The 20,476-nt window shown below is 39.1% G+C and overlaps 1 protein-coding gene across 4 annotated transcripts in view; it reads left to right on the top strand.

Moving 5' to 3' along the window:
• Positions 1-20,476, top strand: part of ppp2r3b (protein phosphatase 2, regulatory subunit B'', beta) — a 104,298-nt gene that overhangs the window by 71,138 nt on the left and 12,684 nt on the right. For 3 of the 4 annotated variants that reach the window (XM_062061713.1, XM_062061712.1, XM_062061711.1), the window contains exons 3-5: positions 10,008-10,193; positions 10,434-10,537; positions 14,692-14,794. In XM_062061713.1, coding sequence (XP_061917697.1) covers positions 10,008-10,193; positions 10,434-10,537; positions 14,692-14,794 — 393 coding nt within the window. Of the gene's footprint in view, positions 1-4,219; positions 4,611-10,007; positions 10,194-10,433; positions 10,538-14,691; positions 14,795-20,476 lie in introns of those variants that run through there. The other variant, XM_062061714.1, reaches the window with a different exon arrangement.

Here is a 20,476-nt window from a genome sequence, read left to right as displayed (position 1 = left end):
GTTAAAATTGACACATGTACAAAATTATTTTGCTTTGACTTTAAATATGTATTGCACAAATAAATGTAAATATTTTTGCATTTATTTAACAAACATTATACAGGCATGTGATTTTTCCGTCTATAGTCGGAAATCCCTCTTTTTTTTCTCTGTATAAATATTTTTCAAATAATTTTCCGTTTTTCTTTGTTTTTTCCGACCTACAATGTGTGTTAATTCTTCATCCGTCTCTTTCCCATACCTGCCAACAACTACGGTTTTCACTTAATGAGTACGGTTTTTAATAATCCATTCCGGTTTACGGCTGCAGTGGTAAAAACTACGGTTTTCCATTAAAAATGGATAACTTATAAATCGTAGCGTCGTAGCTTGACTACATTTCCCAGTAGCTTGGTAGTAGCTTTGTTACTTTTTAAACAATTAGTGATTTCCGTAGCTTAGCTATTTTTAGACCCATGTAGCAGAGGGAGAGGGAGAAGAGAAAGAGAGAAATGCACTAGTGCAACTCCACGGGCAGGGGACAAAATATGCGGGAAAAATCTTTGATGATTGGTTGGTTTACGTATAAGAAAATCCATTTACTATAATGAGTCACGATTGGTTAAGATTAAGGCAAAACATTAGGGACAGGCCAATCAGAGGCAAGATAGGGCGGGTCATGGAACCAGGCAGGGAAATCACAACAGACATCCCAAATGACGATGAGAGAGTCGGAGAAGAGCAGAGGGATATTCAAGCAGGCGATTTATATATTTAAAAAAACTACTGGAAGATGGCAGAGGGATTCTCTTCCTTAGATTGTTCTTTTAGCGACGATGTCCAGGAAACCCTCAATACATCTACTTGGCCACTTTTGGACAAACGTATGCGTCTGGATAAAACAATGCCCAAAACATTAATTTGAGTTGTTTACCATGTAAGCCCAAATCAAAACTGCTCTTGACATGGAAGACGTGAAAAACACATTTAAGAACACACATGATTGTGGCAGACATGTGATGACTTTTACTACAGTATAGCCTGTCTAAATGCTACATTTCATTTTCATTGGTGTTTTAGAACAAGACAATGGCTGTTTATATTTTGACATTGAATAGAAATCATTTTGAAACATAAACATGACTGCAATATGTTTATTTCATGCTATAAATCACAAATGGCTATTCAGATAAAGGAAGTTAGCTAATAGAATAAACATTGTTTGTACTCTTTATGATTTTTGCATTTGGAGGCGTTAAAAGTGGAGAGGTAGTCAAAGAGACAGAAATTGGCCATAAAATCCAAGGCAGAATCCACTAAAGCAAAACCAAAAAGGAAAATGAAAGCTGCTCAGAAATTTGCCAGGAAGGCTCATGTTAGAGCCATCAAAGCAAAAATGCCAAAGTAATGTGTGAATGAACCAAAGTAATGTGTAAATAATGTAAATAAGTAGATGAACCATCTGTGGCTGTGAAGTGAAAACTCTTAAGGTTGTAAATACTGTATAGAGTAGGCTAACCCATGTGGTTCCTGTGGATGTGAACACAAGTTGTAATTACTGTAGTGACTAAATACCATAGTGACTGAAACAGACATAATGATTCATTTGGATGAATGGGGTATGTATTTATGTAAACTCTGTTGATCATTTTTCAATTCTTTAAACACTAAAACATCTCTGAATGGGGTTTCTTGTCCATTTGTTGTCCCCCCACCAGGACACCGCCCTTGACCAGTGGCCCCCAGGCCCCTGGCTTATTTTCAGTCTTTTTCATTAAGTTCAAATTTGAGCTATGTGGAGTACAGCTCATGTCAACAAGAGCTTATGTTGATGTCAGTCAGCCCGCCCGCCCAAGGGGCATCAAGATAAGCACAGTCCACTGTATCTACATTTCAACACTTTGCCCATTTGTTTTTGTAATAAAAATGAGCTCAGGAATAACAAGGTGTTATGTTTAAAAAAAATCCTTAAGAACACTATAAAACTCATCCGGAAAGGGCTTGAATTTGACCTTGGACAAAGTGTGATGAAGCATTTGGTGTAAACTAGCAAGGCCGAGCAACGTGTCATGGTGGCGTGAAGGTGCATGCTTAGATTGGACACGGTGGTGAGGTGTTTTTGCTTAACTTCCACAAGCATGCAGGAATCAGGGACTTACATTTTCTACGAAAATCTGTGGTTTTAAACATTTATTGTGCGTCACTCCCGCGTTTTTAAGGAAATATCAATAAAAATACCATGGCGAAGTGTTGAAAATACGCCCCTAAGAACTCGGACGTCATCAACCCTCGGCGTTTGCTGGCAGTGACGTTACGCAGATGCGACAAATGTTTGTTTACTTCCAAGATGCTGTTCCACAAGATCTCTTTTTATGTTATTTTGCCTGTGTATATAAAGAAGAATATGTTTTCTGATATATTTGCACGTTCCGGCGCATCAGCTTACAGTATGTAAAACGTGTTTCATTGAGGGAAGTAATTATACGTAAGTTCTGGCTAGGTTTTATGACATCCACTATATAACTTATTTTATCTATTTTTTTATCTCACATTCTCGTGGTTAATTTGCTCACTTCGTTTCGACTTGGACCTCCTCCCTTAGGCTGCCTGACGGAGAAATGAGGCACCACTTAATGGACGTGAACGTGCCAACCTCAGTGTTTATGGCTAAGACAAGGGGGAACACGTAGTATTCAGATTTGGCGGGATCATAGTTGTAAGCGCAACGTAAACAGAGGACGAACTTGACGAGTGTTAACTGGAAGTCTGATGTTACGAAAATTGATGCAGGACTTAAAATCCCCTGCGCTGGTCCTGGCTGGATAAAACACAACTAAATTATTGTGTTTGACAAGATTGAGAAGCCTGGCTTTGCGAAATGTAAGATTTTCCTCAAGGAAATAAATGATGGGAAACGGCATTTGTGATCTGATTTATTTTAACTACAAAAAAGCATGAAGCTATAATCTCAGGTATGTTTTCTGAGTTCTGTGCATGCATGTTACAGAACTTTACATCACATTTTCAATGATGATAATGCTAGTAAATGATCTACCGTATTTTTCGGATTATAAATTGCAGTTTTTTTCATAGTTTGGCCGTGGGTGCGACATATACTCCGGAGCGATTTATGTATGAAATAATTAACACATTACCGTAAAATATCAAATAATAATATTTATCTCATTCGCGTAAGAGACGAAGCAAATGGCAGCCATCGTCACTCACGTCAACCAATAAGAATTTGGTGGGGGAGGGTCATGGCAGAAGTGCATTGTGGGTCATGGGATGCTAACTGCTATATGCTACTGCCGTAGCTATTAAAATGGATCACATCAACATTGGCGGTAACTTATAAAAACTGAGAAGGGCTGAACTAAAATGGCACCGAAAAGGAAATCATATACTGCAGATTACAAGCTGGACATAGTGAAATATGCAGCAGGGAACGGCAACCAAGCAGCAGAAAGAAAGGAAACGGCGCATACCAGAGGCGACACCGGGGAGGAAGATTTCATGGGATTTAGCGATCGAGAGTGACAGATTGTTTGGTAAACGCATAGCATGTTCTATATGTTATAGTTATTTGAATGACTCTTACCATAATATGTTACGTTAACATACCAGGCACCTTCTCAGTTGGTTATTTATGCCTCATATAACGTACACTTATTCAGCCTGTTGTTCACTATTCTTTATTTATTTTAAATTGCCTTTCAAATGTCTATTCTTGCTGTTGGATTTTATCAAATAAATTTCCCCAAAAATGCGACTTATACTGCAGTGCGACGTATGTTTTTTTCCTTCTTTATTGTGCGTTTTCGGCCGTTGCGACGTATACTCCGGAGCGACTTATAGTCCGAAAAATACGGTACTAAAAAAAACTAAACATTTTGTGGTACATTACATGGGCCAAAAAGAGCCAAAAGAGGTTGGTAGATGAAAATAAATCTGAAGTTAAAATATTGTGTAGAAATGCACCCAAGTGCATGAAATTTCTTACGGGGTTTGCAACGGAGGTGTTCGTGCGGATAGAAATGTTCCTCTTTTTTCTCTCAATTTTCCTCGTTTTGTCTCAAAGGGTGCTTACATCCCTGAGGAATGCAAAGTGGAAAGGGCAGCTCTCGTGCTCATACACCCCTCCCATCCCCAATATGTACAGGGAGTGAGATGTCCTGTCACTCCTTATCTCCCCGACAGCTTTGAGGAGAGCACTCTCTTTGCCCCTGTGCACTCTGTGTGCTTGTGTTGTGTTGTGTAGAAGAGTTGAGATTGTGCGACCCGATCCGGAATGAGAGAGGGAGTCACAGTAGCAGCTGCTCCCTTGCATTAAGCTGCTCTCTCTCTCTCTCTCTCTCTCTCTTGAGTCTTGACAGAGGACAATCGCGGGGATACGTACAACTTTTTACTGCCAAACAACAACAAAGCCAGACTTGTGTGGACCGCTGTGGATTTGTTTATATGTCTTCCCCGTGGTGGTGTGCTTGGCGAGGATGAGGATGAGGGAGCTGTCTCTGCGTCAGGACCCTGACCTGAGGAAAGAGCTAGCCTTGCTGGCGCGAGGCTGTGACTTTGTGCTGCCCTCGCGCTTCAAGAAGAGGCTTAAAGCTTTCCAGCAAGGACAGGCCGGGGTTAGTATGAGCGTAGTGGCCTCTTATTGTGGATTCCTGTTGTGTGTTTGTCCCACAGATGTACGTTCCAACAGTTCCTGTCACCATATGGTTCAGTGGGACCACTAAGTTTACAGCAGGAGTGTTTAAGCTTTTTCCACCACGGGTTGTGTACAGAAAAACTGAAGAGTGCAGTGGGGCCACGTCAATACTTTTTTTTTTTTTTTTTTTTCAAAAACCAATACAATGTAGCTCAATATATGTATGCTAAGCTGCTATCTGAGAAAAGCATTGTTTTATAGGTGACATAAAAGTACATTAAACAGTTGTTTAGTATCTACTAACATTTCTCAATAATTAATTTTATTTTTAGAACATGCCAAAGCCTATAAAAATGCCCTGGGCCAAAAATACCCCCCGGCCGTACTTTGCACACCCCTGGTGTGGGGGTAATTTTGACAAAGTCAATCGTTCCTCGCCGTTGTCTTAACAAAATCGCTTCTTCCTGCGTAAAAATTACGTAATGCATGACGACGTAAATACACAAAGGACCTGTCATTTATGATGACTGAGATATGCTTATTTTGTTTGTAAAAGACACAGTATGACCTGTTCTGTAGTAAATGCGTCCTTAAGTGACTTTTGTTGTGCTCTGGCTCTATAAAGACCATACAATTTTTACGTTACCGTCGAGGGGGCCAGTGCTCCACCTTCAATATGATGCTGAGGGGAAACTGTGCGTATTAGCTGGCCAATGGCACAGGTGTTCCTAAGGCCCTGTGCACATTCAGTGGGCGGCGGAACCTTGCGCGGAATGCCAGCTCCGCTGTCTTCGCTTCAGGCCGCATCAATTGAGAATGTGTAAAATGTCATGGGGCTTAGTGAGTCCAAGAACCAGGCGCTCTGCGAGTGGTTAGAATGGGTGTTGGGGGGGGGGGGGGGGGGTACAGTCAGCACGGAGGTTTATGTCCTTTTATAGCCATTACTGACTCTGACCCAGAGCAGAGCAAGCACAGAGGATCAGAAGCATACATCATTTTCACGCTGTGTACCCTCTGCCGTGTTTACAGTTGGCGACTTGTTGTCAGGTGTTACATGAGTTTGAAGGCCAAAAACAGACTGGAATGTCAGCCAATGAGAGCACGGACCTTACTTAGGTCCCAGCATAAAACTGTTGACTCACTCATGTCTCCTTTTTGATATCCCTTTGTAATTGTCTCCGGTAATCTACGCCCAGTATTCAACTTGCAAATTTAGTTTCCTTGCTTTGAATTATTATTTCACATGGTGACACCAGCTCTTGTGGTGTATCTATAAACTTAGGTTGTTTACACTTTTTGGGGGTCTAGGGATGCGCGATATAGACAAAATGCGCTAAAATGATTTGAATTTGGTCAAGGATAGAGCTTTTATTACTATCATTGTCTCGTTATAATGCATGTTGAGTCAATTGTGTTTTTGTGTCCCAAAAAATGTCAGCGACAAGCAAAATAACGCCTCTTCAACGCAATGGAGCGTCCCCCTACAGTGCAAAGCCACTTTCCTAGTCCCTGCAGGACGAGGATAAGTAAACATGCTACACTACACACCATAGGAGGGTACACCAAGCCATGCTAACCGCAAACAGCAAGCTAGCGCACTTGAATGTAAACAAAAGGGTGGATCAATACAAATATAGACTGTAATACCAGGTATAAGAGCTGTATATAGTCAATATTACAATGATTTGATTGAAGAAAAAAATAATTTGTCGTTTTTGATACTGTTTGCTAACTTCGGAAACAAGTCAACTTCTGCCTTTAAAGTCCTCCTTTAATGGAAGAAATCAAGGGATTTAAATCAGAGCTAATAGTATACTGGCCCTGTAACTACTTGATATTGGAACAATGCCTACATTTGTAGTTTCACCCAGAACCTAAACTAATGTAAAGTATTCAAACAACAAAATAATAGGTGCTTATTACATTTTAAAAGAAGTGTAGATAAACTATGTTGTAGAACCAGATATTATCAGTAAATTAACAAGTACAATATAAAAATAATGCAACAGGAAATGACACAATATGTTCATTCATTCATCAGCAGCCAAATTAGGAGCCTTTGTAACCCGTTTTCTATACCAAATAATATATTTTGGTATATATCGCAGGAGGCTGCAATTAAATATTGCGATTAAAATGTTAGGCTGTATCGTATCGGCCATTCCTACTCCGAATACTTTTGGTAGAAGTCCGCAGAGTTATTGCAGGGGAGTCGTGAACTTTTTGGGATATTATTTTTATAGTCCCCTCACGATTTTCCCACAAATTTAAATGTCTTTAAATACACATTAACATTGATTCAACACACTGCAATGTAAATGTTAGAAATTGCAGTAGCATGGTCACCCTACTCACTGTATCTTTAAAATAAAAACATGAATAAACAATGATATTATTGGCTAATATATAAACGGTTAGCGGTATTAGCTGCTAGGTAGCGATTATTGCATTAGTCGCCAACTAGTGATCAGCGGTGCTAGTTGCTAGCCAGTGTTTATGATTTGCCTGAGTGGCTGCATTGGATATATTTTAAAATAGTCCAGGTCCAGTCCGGGTTTTCTCCATTCGTGGGGGTCACCCATTTGTCCACGAGTACTTTAGCTGGATTCTACTGTATAACTGATGAGGAGCAATCACATTATTGTCATACTATGACGTAATTCTCGCAACCCCAAAGCTGTAAACCTAGAGGGCACATGGCATCTCTACAATCTCGTAAATAGTCTTTGGCTATGAGATGATCATTGAGATCAACGAACATCCCTTGCAGCATCAGAATGTCATCTCGTCTTGGATACTACGTTTCACGTCGCCGCACACTCTGGTTTCACATTTGTCAGTTTCAAGGCCCAACAGCTTTTTAATTGTGAGCCCAAGATGGAAACCATCCATTGGAGTTTGCCAAGGACTTGGCCATGAGTCAAGATATTTGTATCCAATAACCTCCTTCATTGGTAGTCAGTGCTATACATCTGATGTGGTTAAAAACACTTAATTTGCTGCTTTTTGTGGTTACTGCTCAGGCCTCAAACAAACTCTAACCCAGACGTAAACTTCCAGGAACAGCCCAGTTACTAATGATATTCCGATGGCTTGTCAATCTGTGTGCTGCTGCTGGAGCACTATAAAGGGTCTGTGGATAAACCCCGTCATATTATTCGTGGCATGTGGTTTTTCCTGCTGCGTCTGCAAAAACTGTTGGCATATGTAAAGAACGGTTTAAGAACTTCATAAATCTAAATGCCAATAACTCACTTAGGTCACCCTGCTTGTATGGACACCTTGAGCTTATTTGCAAATGTTGAATTAGAGTCAGTGCATCAGACTGAAGCCTGTGTCCAATGTTTTGGTGTCACTTTTGCTACAGCGCAATAGATTGTGCAGGGTTACCTCATGTTGTGAAACCTTGTTTGCAGTGTCATTGCTGATGATGGTCGTTTCTCAATCCTCTCTGCAAGTGAAGACATCTTAACAGAACAGCAGCTGGCTGTTTTATTAGCTGTTTAAAAACAACCTGAGAGAACATGAAGTGTGAGTGGATGAAGACTTTTCAGAAGCCAAACCAGCTCATGTTGTCTGGTCAAGCGTGTTCATATAGTGAGTTGCCTTTGCTCAGTGTCCACCATCCACTTAAATAAACAAACACCTTCCCCCAAACGAACTAACGATATTTTAGGAAAAAGAAAACGGTTTGTGCTGTTATGACTGATCATGTGTCACAGTTGACGTTTTTACCACAAAGTAGACATGGCATCCGTAAAGCTGAAGTAGTTCCCATGCTTTTGACAAAAAATAATTGAACTAATAATTGGGGACGGCGTGGCGAAGTTGGTAGAGTGGCCGTGCCAGCAATCGGAGGATTGCTGGTTACTGGGGTTCAATCCCCACCTTCTACCATCCTAGTCACGTCCGTTGTGTCCTTGGGCAAGACACTTCACCCTTGCTCCTGATGGGTGCTGGTTAGCGCCTTGCGTGGCAGCTCCCGCCATCAGTGTGTGAATGTGTGTGTGAATGGGTGAATGTGGAAATACTGTCAAAGCGCTTTGAGTACCTTGAAGGTAGAAAAGCGCTATACAAGTATAACCCATTTATCATTATTTATAACACCACTGCCATAATGAATTATGTATTGAATAATGTATATTATATGTATAATTGTATTTTTTATTAATATTAATAACATTGGGTACGAATACTTCCGTTGCTGTTGTGACGTCACGCGCAAACGTCATCATATCGAAACGTTTTCAAACGGAAGTTTGCCGGGAAATTTAAAATGGCACTTTATAAGTTAACCCGGCCGTATTGGCATGTATTGCAATGTTAAGATTTCATCATTGATATATAAACTATCAGACTGTGTGGTCGGTAGTAGTGGCTTTCAGTAGGCCTTTAGCCGTGTAGTTACATATCCATGGTTTAATAGTATTGTTGATCTTCTGTCTATCCTTCCAGTCAGGGGTTTATTTATTTTGTTTCTATCTGCATTTGAGCCCGATGCTATCACGTTAGCTCAGTAGCTAAAGAGCTTCACCGATGTATTGTCGTGGAGATAAAAGTCACTGTGAATGTCCATTTCGCGTTCTCGACTCTCATTTTCAAGAGGATATAGTATCCGAGCTGGTTTAAAATACAAATCCGTGATCCACAATAGAAAAGGGAGAAAGTGTGGAATCCAATGAACCCTTGTACCTAAGTTACGGTCAGAGCGAAAAAAGATACGTCCTGCACTGCATTCTAGTCCTTCACTCCCACGTTCCTCATCCACGAATCTTTCATCCTCGCTCAAATTAATGGGGTAATCGTCACTTTCTCGGTCCGAATATTTATTAATATTTTTATGTAATATTTTTTAACGAATAGAAAAAAAATATAAACATATTTTTTTTAATTCAAGACTATTATATAATAGTATCATCAATCAATCAAAGTTTACTTATATAGCCCTTAATCACAAATGTCTCAAAGGGCTGCAAAAGCCACAACGACTTCCTTGGCTCAGATCCCACATCAGGGTAAGAAAAAACTCAACCCAATGGGAACAACAAGAAACCTTGGAAGGGACCGCATGTGTATTTCCTGATTGTCATTCTGGTATGATATTGTAATGTGTATTTACAAATGATAAAGAAAGTAAATATCATATTTAGTCATTTTGAAATTTTTGAATGAAATAAAAATGTTGTTATAAAATATTATATACAAATAAAAGCCTCCTAAAACACCTTGTACTAAATTAGGGCTCATGGGTTTGTATGACTAATTACTGCATTTAATGGACTGGATAAGTGTTAGCAGCTCTGTTCAAAGCGTTATTAGCATGTGATAGTCAGTGGCTAACACCTCACGTCTGTGTGTTGTTTTTTTTTTGCATCAGGCACAGGTGAGGACAGAGCAGCCCGTCACCAACCCTCTGAGCGAAAGCATTCCAAAGTTCTACTTCCCGTTGGGTCGGCCCCAAGCCAACCTCAACATCGACAGCCTCATTTCCAAAGTCGAGGCGACGTTTTGCCAATTCCCCAATGAAAGGGCCACCATTGAAGACATGGGGCAGGTTGCCAAGGTGAGAGGGATTTTTGCAGCACGCCACCCTGCAAAGTTTTCATACCGCCCCAAATGTTTACTCCTTTTCATACCTTAAAATATGAACTCGCCTTCCCTGAGGAGTGTGCCGTGGTTTGAGGGAAGCCTCAAGTGTTTCCTCGGGGAAGTCATCAAGTGATGCAAGATTTCACTAGCGCCATTGTGCTGCTGTTCTAACGCTTTAGCATTTGCACAATAACAACAAAAAGTGTCCCCGCAGGCCTGCGAGTGTCCCCTCTACTGGAAGATGCCATTGTTCTGCTCGACTGGAGGCGACAGGACGGGTTTCGTGTCTGTTCACAAGTTCGTGGCGATGTGGAGGAAGTAAGACAACAGCTCCCTTTGTTGTTCTTTTCAGCTGGGCTGCTTGAGCAAGAGCTCGCCTCGGCCCTGTTAGTACTGCCATCATCCATCCATCTTCTACGGCTTGGCCCTTGTAAACACAAATTATCGGTCACCAAGGCCTAGCAAACATTTGAAAACAGAAAAGCCGGGCTGAGGCATGCTTGTTTCATGTATAGTAGTGTGCTCATGTCACCATTAGATTTGTTCTTTGTCACATTCTGGGTAATACCTCTCTTTTGGAACTGAGTTCCGATGTGCGGAAACCACGGCATAGGTTGTTCTACAAATTGCGCTGTAAGATAGCCCCGACATTACCCGTGTTTTAAGTATTGAGTGACTAGGGGTGTAACGGTACACAAAAATTTCAGTTCGGTAAGTACCTCGGTTTAGAGGTCACGGTTCGGTTCATTTTCGATACAGTAAGAAAACAACAAAATATAAATTTTGGGGTTATTTATTTACCAAATTTGCAAAATCTTCCACCAAAAATATTTTTCTTAGTGGAATATTTGATGTGAAGTAATCGGAACCTTGGATAGGTCAATAATTCATAATAACATTGATTTTGATTCAATATTATGTTTTGAGCAATGACAGTTTGAAAGAAAAAAAAACAGCTTTGTTTTATTAGTCAACATTGCAACTTTTTCTAAATTACATTTAACCTTTAAGCTTTTTTATTTCACTTTGGTTATGTTTTTGTTTATTTTAATAGTATTTTTAGAATGTGCCGTGGGCCTTTAAAACATTAGCTGTGGGCCGCAAATGGCCTCCGGGGCACACTTTTGACACCCCTGCTATAGATAATAAAAAATTAAATGTGATAAATCTATGGATAAAAAGCAGAGCCCGGCGACGCATGCGCGTTTATCATAACTCTCTCTCTCTCTGTCTCTGCCCCTCCCTCACCAATGCTGCTGCACACACAATTTGTTTTGTTTTTAACCCCTTCTTAATCCTGAACGTACATTGAAAATACACGCAACCCTAACTCAAAATACCGGACATTTGAGGCATTTAAGAAACTCTGCCCTGACAGCTCCGCAAAAGAGGACATGTCCGGTGAAAAGAGGACGTATGGTTAGGGATGATGTTTGATAAGAAATTATCGAGTTCGAGCCCATTATCAAATCCTCTTATCGAACCGATTCCTTATCGATTCCAGATAGGTTGTTGTATATGGAAAAAAACACAATATTTGGTTTAACAAAAGCTCACTTTTATTTTACCGCTTATTCCCTTCGGGGTCGCGGGGGAACCTGTCTCTGTGATCACTATAGGTGTATAAATAATAATATAGTGTTAAATAAAATCAGTCCAAAACTGAAAATACAGCTCTCCAAAAAGTGCACTTCTGCTGCTATTGGAACATACTAACTACACACACTATGACACTAAGAACGCCACAGTCATCAATCAACAATTCTTCTTCCAAAAAATTAGCATGTCTGCTTTTGAGCTCAGTCATTAGACTGAGCTACGTCATTTCCTGTGAGACGGGATTCGTTCCCAGGGATTCGAATAAAGAACCAACTCTTTTTCTTTACTAAGTGGCTGATTGCCAATAAACTTGTGGCAGTGGGGGCAGGCCGAGCGGTGTGGCCAAAGCGGTGTGAATATGACATCAGACAATCAGCGATGATGCATACACATTTTCTTTAGAAGGGCTAAAAAAATGATACAAATATTTCAAAACAAATCTGTGTTATTGTAATTAGTATTAACAGATTTTCTTTTTCTTTTATTACATCAATTAGCAAAGCGAACTTGTGCAAACGTTTATCAAATGAGATTTTAACGGAACGAACGCATCCTCCGCAATGAGTGTCCTGCAGCACACACACTACTGTGTGAGTTCATGTGGACTAACTACGGAGGACTGCTGCTCAAACCTCAAACTCTTAATTTTAAGTTACGTTTTTTGGAACGTGATTGCAGGATATTGAAGCACACATATCACCATATGTGTGCGTGCGTATGTGTGTTGCAGTCCACCACAAGTGTTAATATATGGAAAACACTGCATTTATTTTAGCAACATTAACAACATACCTACAACTAGTGTTCGTAATAAAAGCGTTATATAATAATGGTGTGTAAAGCTGTTACTTTTACTGGTAATGACTCACAAGTAATCTAATTACTTTTATGTTTGTGTCAACGTGCCGCGCTACCTTTGATGTATTTTTATGTCAACATGTCATAAGCGCAGCAAGTGAAATGCAGGAAATATCTTTTTACTCGTGAAAGCAACAAGCAGCTCTGCACTAAAATGCCCTTGAGGCAACATCACACTGACACAGCAGACAACAATAATGAACAAGCAATGATTGAAGTGACAAACTTGCCATCCAAACAATACACTGTTTGTTGACAAGAATATATGACAACCGTCGAAGCGCGTTCAATCTCTTTATCAACCCGTGAAAAGATTCAAAAGAGCTGGCGTCAGAGACGACAAACTGCCGCTGCTAACTGCTAAAGCTAACAAACATAGCTCCGATGAGACCCTCGATGTCACACGTCACTAGGCAACAGGCCCCGCCTGTTAAAAGCAAACACACATGCACACTGTGCTCTCATATGAAACGTCTCTCAACTGCATATGCCAAATATTTGAAGTTGTTTTTTTTAAGTTATGTATTAAATACTTTCCCTAGTAATGAATGACATTTATTAAAACATAATTCCGTTAGTAATTCAGTTACTTTTTGGTAAAGTAACAAGTAACTATAATTACTTTTTTAAAGTAATTTTCATATCACATCAACATACTGTAAACCAGGGGTGCCCATTACGTCGATCGTGGAGGATGTGTCAGTGCTCGCCAGCCAGGGATTTAAAAAAAAATAGACCTAAAAATGAGCGCTCATCAATCTTCACCAATACGTCACTTTATTGACATTCACGGCACTCGAGGGTCATGTGAGATTATTAAGAAAAAATTAGTTGAGAAACACTTTTTATTTCAACACTCTCACACCGTACCTGCCGTCAAAACTCTATAAAGACCGACTGCACAGTTCCTATCGTCACAATAAAAGTGCTGCTTCATCCTGCCTGCGCTAACAAAATAAGAGTCTCAGAAAGCTGGCGTGCACAAGCTAGCAAGACACGGAGTTTGCCGTCAATATGTTTCTTGTGAAGTGTGTAAAAACGAGTATGGAAGCTGGACAAATAAGATGCCAAAAACCAACCACTTTCCCGTGGTATTTTTTTCTCTCCATTTGAAAATGTGGACGTTATCATCACCAATGTCTGATTCCAATCAATGCAAGTCATCCGAATCAGGTAATACACCAACTTATTTTCTTGTCTTCATGAAAGAAAGGAATCTATATGTGTTAAACATGCTTGTATTATCATTAAACACCTTTAACTTGTTAACAAAAACGTCTCTTTCATAAATAAATAAATATAAATGATATATATGAATGAGGTAGATCCCCTCGACGTGGTCAATTGAAAAGTAGCTCGCCTGCAGAAAAAGTGTGGGCACCCCTGCTGTAAACGGACCAGTTTGCCATAGAAATAACCCCTTTGAGTCTCAAACTTTATGTCAACGCTGACTTCCTGTGAGCAGTACTGGTCAACATAAGCATGTCGTATTTGTGATTCTATTTATCATTGGGTTGTGATGTGTATTCAAATACAAATAAGTCATTACGGTGTCTGTTTTAGTTGTTATTTTGGTATCTGCGATATTAAACTCTGTTTTACTGTACTTGTGATCTGTTGAGTATAAATTGTTGTTGCCGCACATTTATTTGGCACCTCATGCTTTGTCCATTTTAACACCTCTCTTTAAAAAGTGTAGATATTGTGTAATCTTGCTAGCTGTATGTGTGATATTATTTAGCACGTGAACAAGAACAACACGGCTAGTGGTGTTCTTAAAACACTCTTGTGTTCATGTGCAAGCCTGAAGTGCAGAAAGCTGCACAGAACCAACCTTTGACACCCGAGTTCACAACCCAGCCAATCTTAGATGAAAGCCCCCACACTGATAATTATCCAGAAGCCATTCGGCATCCTAATTTCAGAATGTATTAGCAGCTGCTCTGGACTCCTAAAAAGACACAAAAGGAAGGAGTAACCTCGCTGCCATCTGTTCTCTTTTCCTTCCCCTGCAGAATGTTGCAGACCTGTCACGACGACGCGGCCAAATTCGTGCACCTCCTGGCCAAGCCTGGCTGCAATTACCTTGAACAAGACGACTTTATTCCCTTCCTGCAGGTACGAGGCGGCCGCACGCGCTCTCCACTTTTTCTTGGCCCGGGCCAGCCACCGAGGACCAATTCACCTAATGTTACTATAAGCTCAGCGGCCACTTTACTAGACACATCTGCACAGTCTTCGGTAGTGATTGACACGGTCGGACAGGTGCGCATTTACAAACATGTTTGTTTTTGCAGTCCTAATTTCAGCTTGGCATAATATTAGGAACAGCTCTCCTGTGAAGCGGTGCCACCATAATGATAAAATACCTGACAACGTGTGTTTTTCTACTCCACTCTTGGCCCTTAAATAATGCACATTTTGTAGCATTTTTTAAGCCTGGATTACGCTCCTGCATTTAGGCGACATCGTTCATGACGCGCGCCTCCAAAAGAAATCACGCTAAAAAGAATGTGATGGGTCAGATGGTACTACATGGCAGGAATCACTCTTAATTGGTTCTGGACATGACCGTAATAAATGAATAATTGTTCATTATAAATGTAATATTTTAATAGCTAGGAGCATAAATACTGTTAACGGTCTTCTGAATGATTTTTCCCCTTAGTCAACTTGTTACTCTTTAATCCATTACAGCATTTATTCTCAGTGGTACGGTACGCCAATGAATCACTTAATTAAATATTCAAACACAGTGTTACTGTTCAAACTGTGTAATGTTACAGTGGCCACACTGCAAAAAGTCAGTGTTCAAAAACAAGAAAAAAAATTAGGGGTATTTTATTTGAACTAAGCAAAATTATCTGCCAATAGAACAAGAAAATTTGGCTTGTCAAGACTTTCCAAAACAAGTAAAATTAGCTAACCTCAATGAACCCAAAAATACCTTAAAATAAGTATATTCTCACTAATAACAAGTGCACTTTTGTTGGTAGAAAAAAAAATTACACTTTTTTGCTGAATATTTTTTTAAAATAAGTATATTCTCACTAATAACAAGTGCACTTTTGTTGGTAGAAAAAAAAATTAGACCTTTTTGCTGAATATGTTGAAAAATATTCTTAAATTAACTAAATGCTAGTGCCATTATCTTGACATAATGATATGCGCTTTTTTTTTCATGCTTGAAGTAAGAAATTATTACCGTATTTTTCGGACTATACGTCGCTCCGGAGTATAAGTCGCACCGGCCGAAAATGCATAGTAAAGAAGGAAAAAAACATATATAAGTCGCACTGGAGTATAAGTCGCATTTTTTGGGGAAATGTATTTGATAAAAGCCAACACCGAGAATAGACATTTGAAAGGCAATTTAAAATAAATCAAGAATAGTGAACAGGCTGAATAAGTGTACGTTATATGAGGCATAAATAACCAACTGGTATGTTAACGTAACATACTATGGTAAGAGTCATTCAAATAACTATAACATATAGAACATGCTATACGTTTACCAAACAATCTGTCACTCCTAATCGCTAAATCCCATGAAATCTTATACGTCTAGTCTCTTACGTGAATGAGATCAATAATATTATTTCATATTTTACGCTAATGTGTTAATCATTTCACACATAAGTCACTCCTGAGTATAAGTCGCACCCCCGGCCAAACTATGAAAAAAACTGCGACTTATAGTCCGAAAAATACGGTACTTTAAAAAAGTAGTTTTATACTTGTGAGTGTTGATGACACAGCTTTGCAACAGTTGATATTCTAGTTTCAAGCATGTTTTACTCAATATAGGTCATACAATCTCAGCAACAAGCTGTAATACATTTCTGAGATAATTTAGGACCAAAACACTTAAAATAAGTAAAACACTCTAACATAAAATCTGCTTAGTGAGAAGAAGTATCTTATCAGACAGAAAATAAGCAAATATCACCCTTATTTGAGATATTTCATCTTACTTAGAGTTCAGTTTTTGCAGTGCAAAATATTAAATATACTTGTTAAATAAAACCTCTGTCTTGTTTTTAATGTATATTTAGGCCTACTATGCTACTGTATTCTCATGTTGGTCATTATGGTGGGATTAAGTGTTTTCTGAGGTGGTACCTCGTGAACAAAGTTTGAGAACCACTGCAATATAGCAACGCTGTCTGAGGCTGAGCCAATCAGTGGCCACGATCCTGAACAGTGTGATCTGATTGGTTTGATCTCACCTTGTGGCCAATACTACTGTAGTAATATATTTAGTTCATTTGGAAATGTTTATGCTTGAAAATGCTTCATAATGTAAGGGCGAAAATGTTGTGGAATTAAAAAAAAAGAAAAAAACATTTAAACTGCAATATTTGAAGCGCGATGTGACGTATTTACTGTGTGTGTACGACTTGTTCATAGGGCGTACTGCCTCTCTGATTTCGAATCAACATTTGCGATAAAATTATGTAACGATAAACGCCATTAATGGTAACCGCGGTGGAAATTCCGACATTTAGGTAGAATTACCGTTTTAGATTAAAATTGTCAAAAAGATACCTTTGTTCTGTCTCCCTGTAATGTTTGTCTGATCTTGAATGGGATTGTTCTAAAAATCTTAATTTCGCTTTGGGGATTACCGTATTTTTCGGACTATAAATCGCAGTTTTTTTCATAGTTTGGCCGGGGGTGCGACTTATGTGTGAAATGATTAACACATTAGCGTAAAATATCAAATAATATTATTGATCTCATTCACGTAAGAGACTAGACGTATAAGATTTCATGGGATTTAGCGATTAGGAGTGACAGATTGATTGGTAAACGTATAGCATGTTCTATATGTTATAGTTATTTGAATGACTCTTACCATAATATGTTACGTTAACATACCAGGCACCTTCTCAGTTGGTTATTTATGCCTCATATAACGTGCACTTATTCAGCCTGTTGTTCACTATTCTTGATTTATTTTAAATTGCCTTTCAAATGTCTATTCTTGGTGTTGGCTTTTATCAAATACATTTCCCCAAAAAAATGTGATTTATATATGTTTTTTTCCTTCTTTATTATGCATTTTCGGCCGGTGCGACTTACAGTATACTCCATAGTGACTTATAGTCCGAAAAATACGGTATTAAAGCATTTCTGATTCTGAGCGATTACTGTACTTTGATCAACTCAAAGACTGGCGCCAGCTCGCTAGCTTGAATGAAAACAAGAGACATTAACGTCTTTCCCATTAAGAGACGACATACAACAATCTAAGTTTATGTCTGAGCAACTAAGATACTCGATGGTGCATATTGAACCTACAAGCTGTGCTCTCTCAGAACAGAGTGATCGATCTATACTCTGAGGAATATGAGACGTTCAAGGACCACTGAACAGAGTAAGACGCCACAACACCCGCCAGAAAAAATAAATGATATTAATAAATGTTGTTTGTTACGCACTTTTCATCCAAATAAATATTAGTGCTATAATACAAAGCAATATTTAAAACAACAAAAGCTTAGTCATTAAAAGATACACATTTAATCAATGAAGCATTAGGTGAGCACATTTAACAATACAGAGATACTAATGAAAACCGTGATAATTTTGTAAACTACTCACCCCCAAATCCTCCACACAACACCTCCACTCCGGACAGGCTAACCTCCTCCAACCTCCGAGGGCAAAGCTACGAACAATGGGAGACCGGGGTTTCTGCTCCGCCACTCCCAGTCTGTGGAACGCTCTCCCTGACCACCTGAGGGCACCACAGACTGTGGATGCTTTTAAAAAAGGCTTAAAATGATGATATGATTTGCCCGAGAAGCTGGGCAGGACATTAAAAAAAAAAAAAAGGCTTAAAAACCCTTTTTTTTTTTTTTTTTTTTTTTTTTTAAACCCTTTTTTTTAGATATATGCATACTAGTTCTAGTTATTTGGCTGTTCTAGTTTTTTTATTTTATTTTTTTAAATTATATTTTTATTTTTATTTTTTATTTTTGTAATACAGTGTAGCACTTTGAGGTTGTTTACTCAATATAAAGTGCTTTTTACAAATAAAATCTATTATTATTACTCACTGGTCAACAAAAGTGTCACTTTAAGTGTCAAAGAGCTACATAAGCATGGGTGTCTGCGGCCCTTTTTTCATTTATGAAAGACCAATGTCATTACTATGTGTTGCATGAGTCACACTACACTGTGCAGGTGTGCCTAATGTTGTGGCATTCGACATATGCAGGCGTCCAGATTCATTCTCATGCCGCCCCGCCTCCTGGCGCACTGGCTTTAATTTGCGCCCTTCCGCCTGGGGGAACGGTGTTTGACTGTTGTGATGAATGAACGCGGGATTGCAGTGAAGTAGATGGCCACTGTCCCTGCCTCTTACCCCTCGGCTCGCTGATTTATGTCTGACTCTTATGATTGCATTTCTCACCAGCAGACTCAAAGAAGCCCCCCAAATTAGGACTTTTTTTACGTCAACACATGGCAGTGGGAATCAGATATAAGAAAATAATCAAAGATAATGGTAGTAAATTAATAATAAATATGAACATAAAACACAATTACCGTATTTTTCGGACTATAAGTCGCACCGGCCGAAAATGCACAATAAAGAAGGAAAAAACCATATACAAGTCGCACTGGAGTATAAGGCGCATTTTTGGGGAAATGTATTTGATAAAAGCCAACAGCAAGAATAGACATTTGAAAGGCAATTTAAAATGAATCAAGAATAGTGAACAACAGGCTGAATAAGTGTACGTTATATGAGGCATAAATAACCAACTGAGAAGGTGCCTGGTATGTTAATGTAACATATTATGGTAAGAGTCATTCAAATAACTATAACATAATGTGTTTGGTAAACGTATAGCATGTTCTATACCAGTGTTTTTCAACCACTGTGTGCCGTGGGATACAGTCTGGTGTGCCGTGGGAGATTATCTAAATTCACCTATTTGGGTTAAAAATATTTTTTGCAAACCAGTAATTATAGTCTGAAAATGATGTGTTGTTGTTGAGTGTCGGTGCTGTCTAGAGCTCGGCAGAGTAACCGTGTAATACTCTTCCATATCAGTAGATGGCAGCCGGTAGCTAATTGCTTTGTAGATGTCGGGAACAGCGGGAGGCAGTGTGCAGGTAAAAGGTATCTAATGCTGAAACCAAAAATAAACAAAAGGTGAGTGCTGCTAAGAAAAGGCATTAAAGCTTAGAGAAGGCTATGCATAACAAAACTAAAACTGAACTGGCTACAAAGTAAACAAAAACAGAATGCTGGACGACAGCAAAGACTTACTGTGGAGCAAAGACGCCGTCCACAATGTACATGACGTGACAATCGACAATGTCCCCACAAAGAAGGATAAAAACAACTGAAATATTCTTGATTGCTAAAACAAAGTAGATGCGGGAAATATCGGTCAAAGGAAGACATGAAACTGCTACAGGAAAATACCAAAAAAAGAGAAAAAGCCACCAAAATAAGAGCGCAAGAAAAGAAGTAAAACACTACACACAGGAAAACAGCAAAAAAGTCCAAATAAGTCAGGGTGTGATGTGACAGTTGGTGACAGTACACCTACTTTGAGACAAGAGCTATATTGATGCATGCTTGGTTATGGTTTAAAGTCATACCCAACAATTGCGACGGCGACTTTTTACTCTCAACTGAGTTTAGTTTTTTAACGATTTCTGAAGGTGGTGTGCCTCTGCAATTTTTCAGCGCAAAAAATGTGCCTTGGCTCAAAAAAGGTTGAAAAACACTGTTCTATACTATAGAACATGCTATACGTTTACCAAACAATCTGTCAC

The sequence above is a fragment of the Entelurus aequoreus genome, linkage group LG10, assembly GCF_033978785.1.
Source record: "Entelurus aequoreus isolate RoL-2023_Sb linkage group LG10, RoL_Eaeq_v1.1, whole genome shotgun sequence".
Lineage (NCBI taxonomy): Eukaryota > Metazoa > Chordata > Actinopteri > Syngnathiformes > Syngnathidae > Entelurus > Entelurus aequoreus.
Note: the sequence above shows the minus strand (reverse complement) of the source record. Positions and strands in the feature narration are given on the sequence as shown.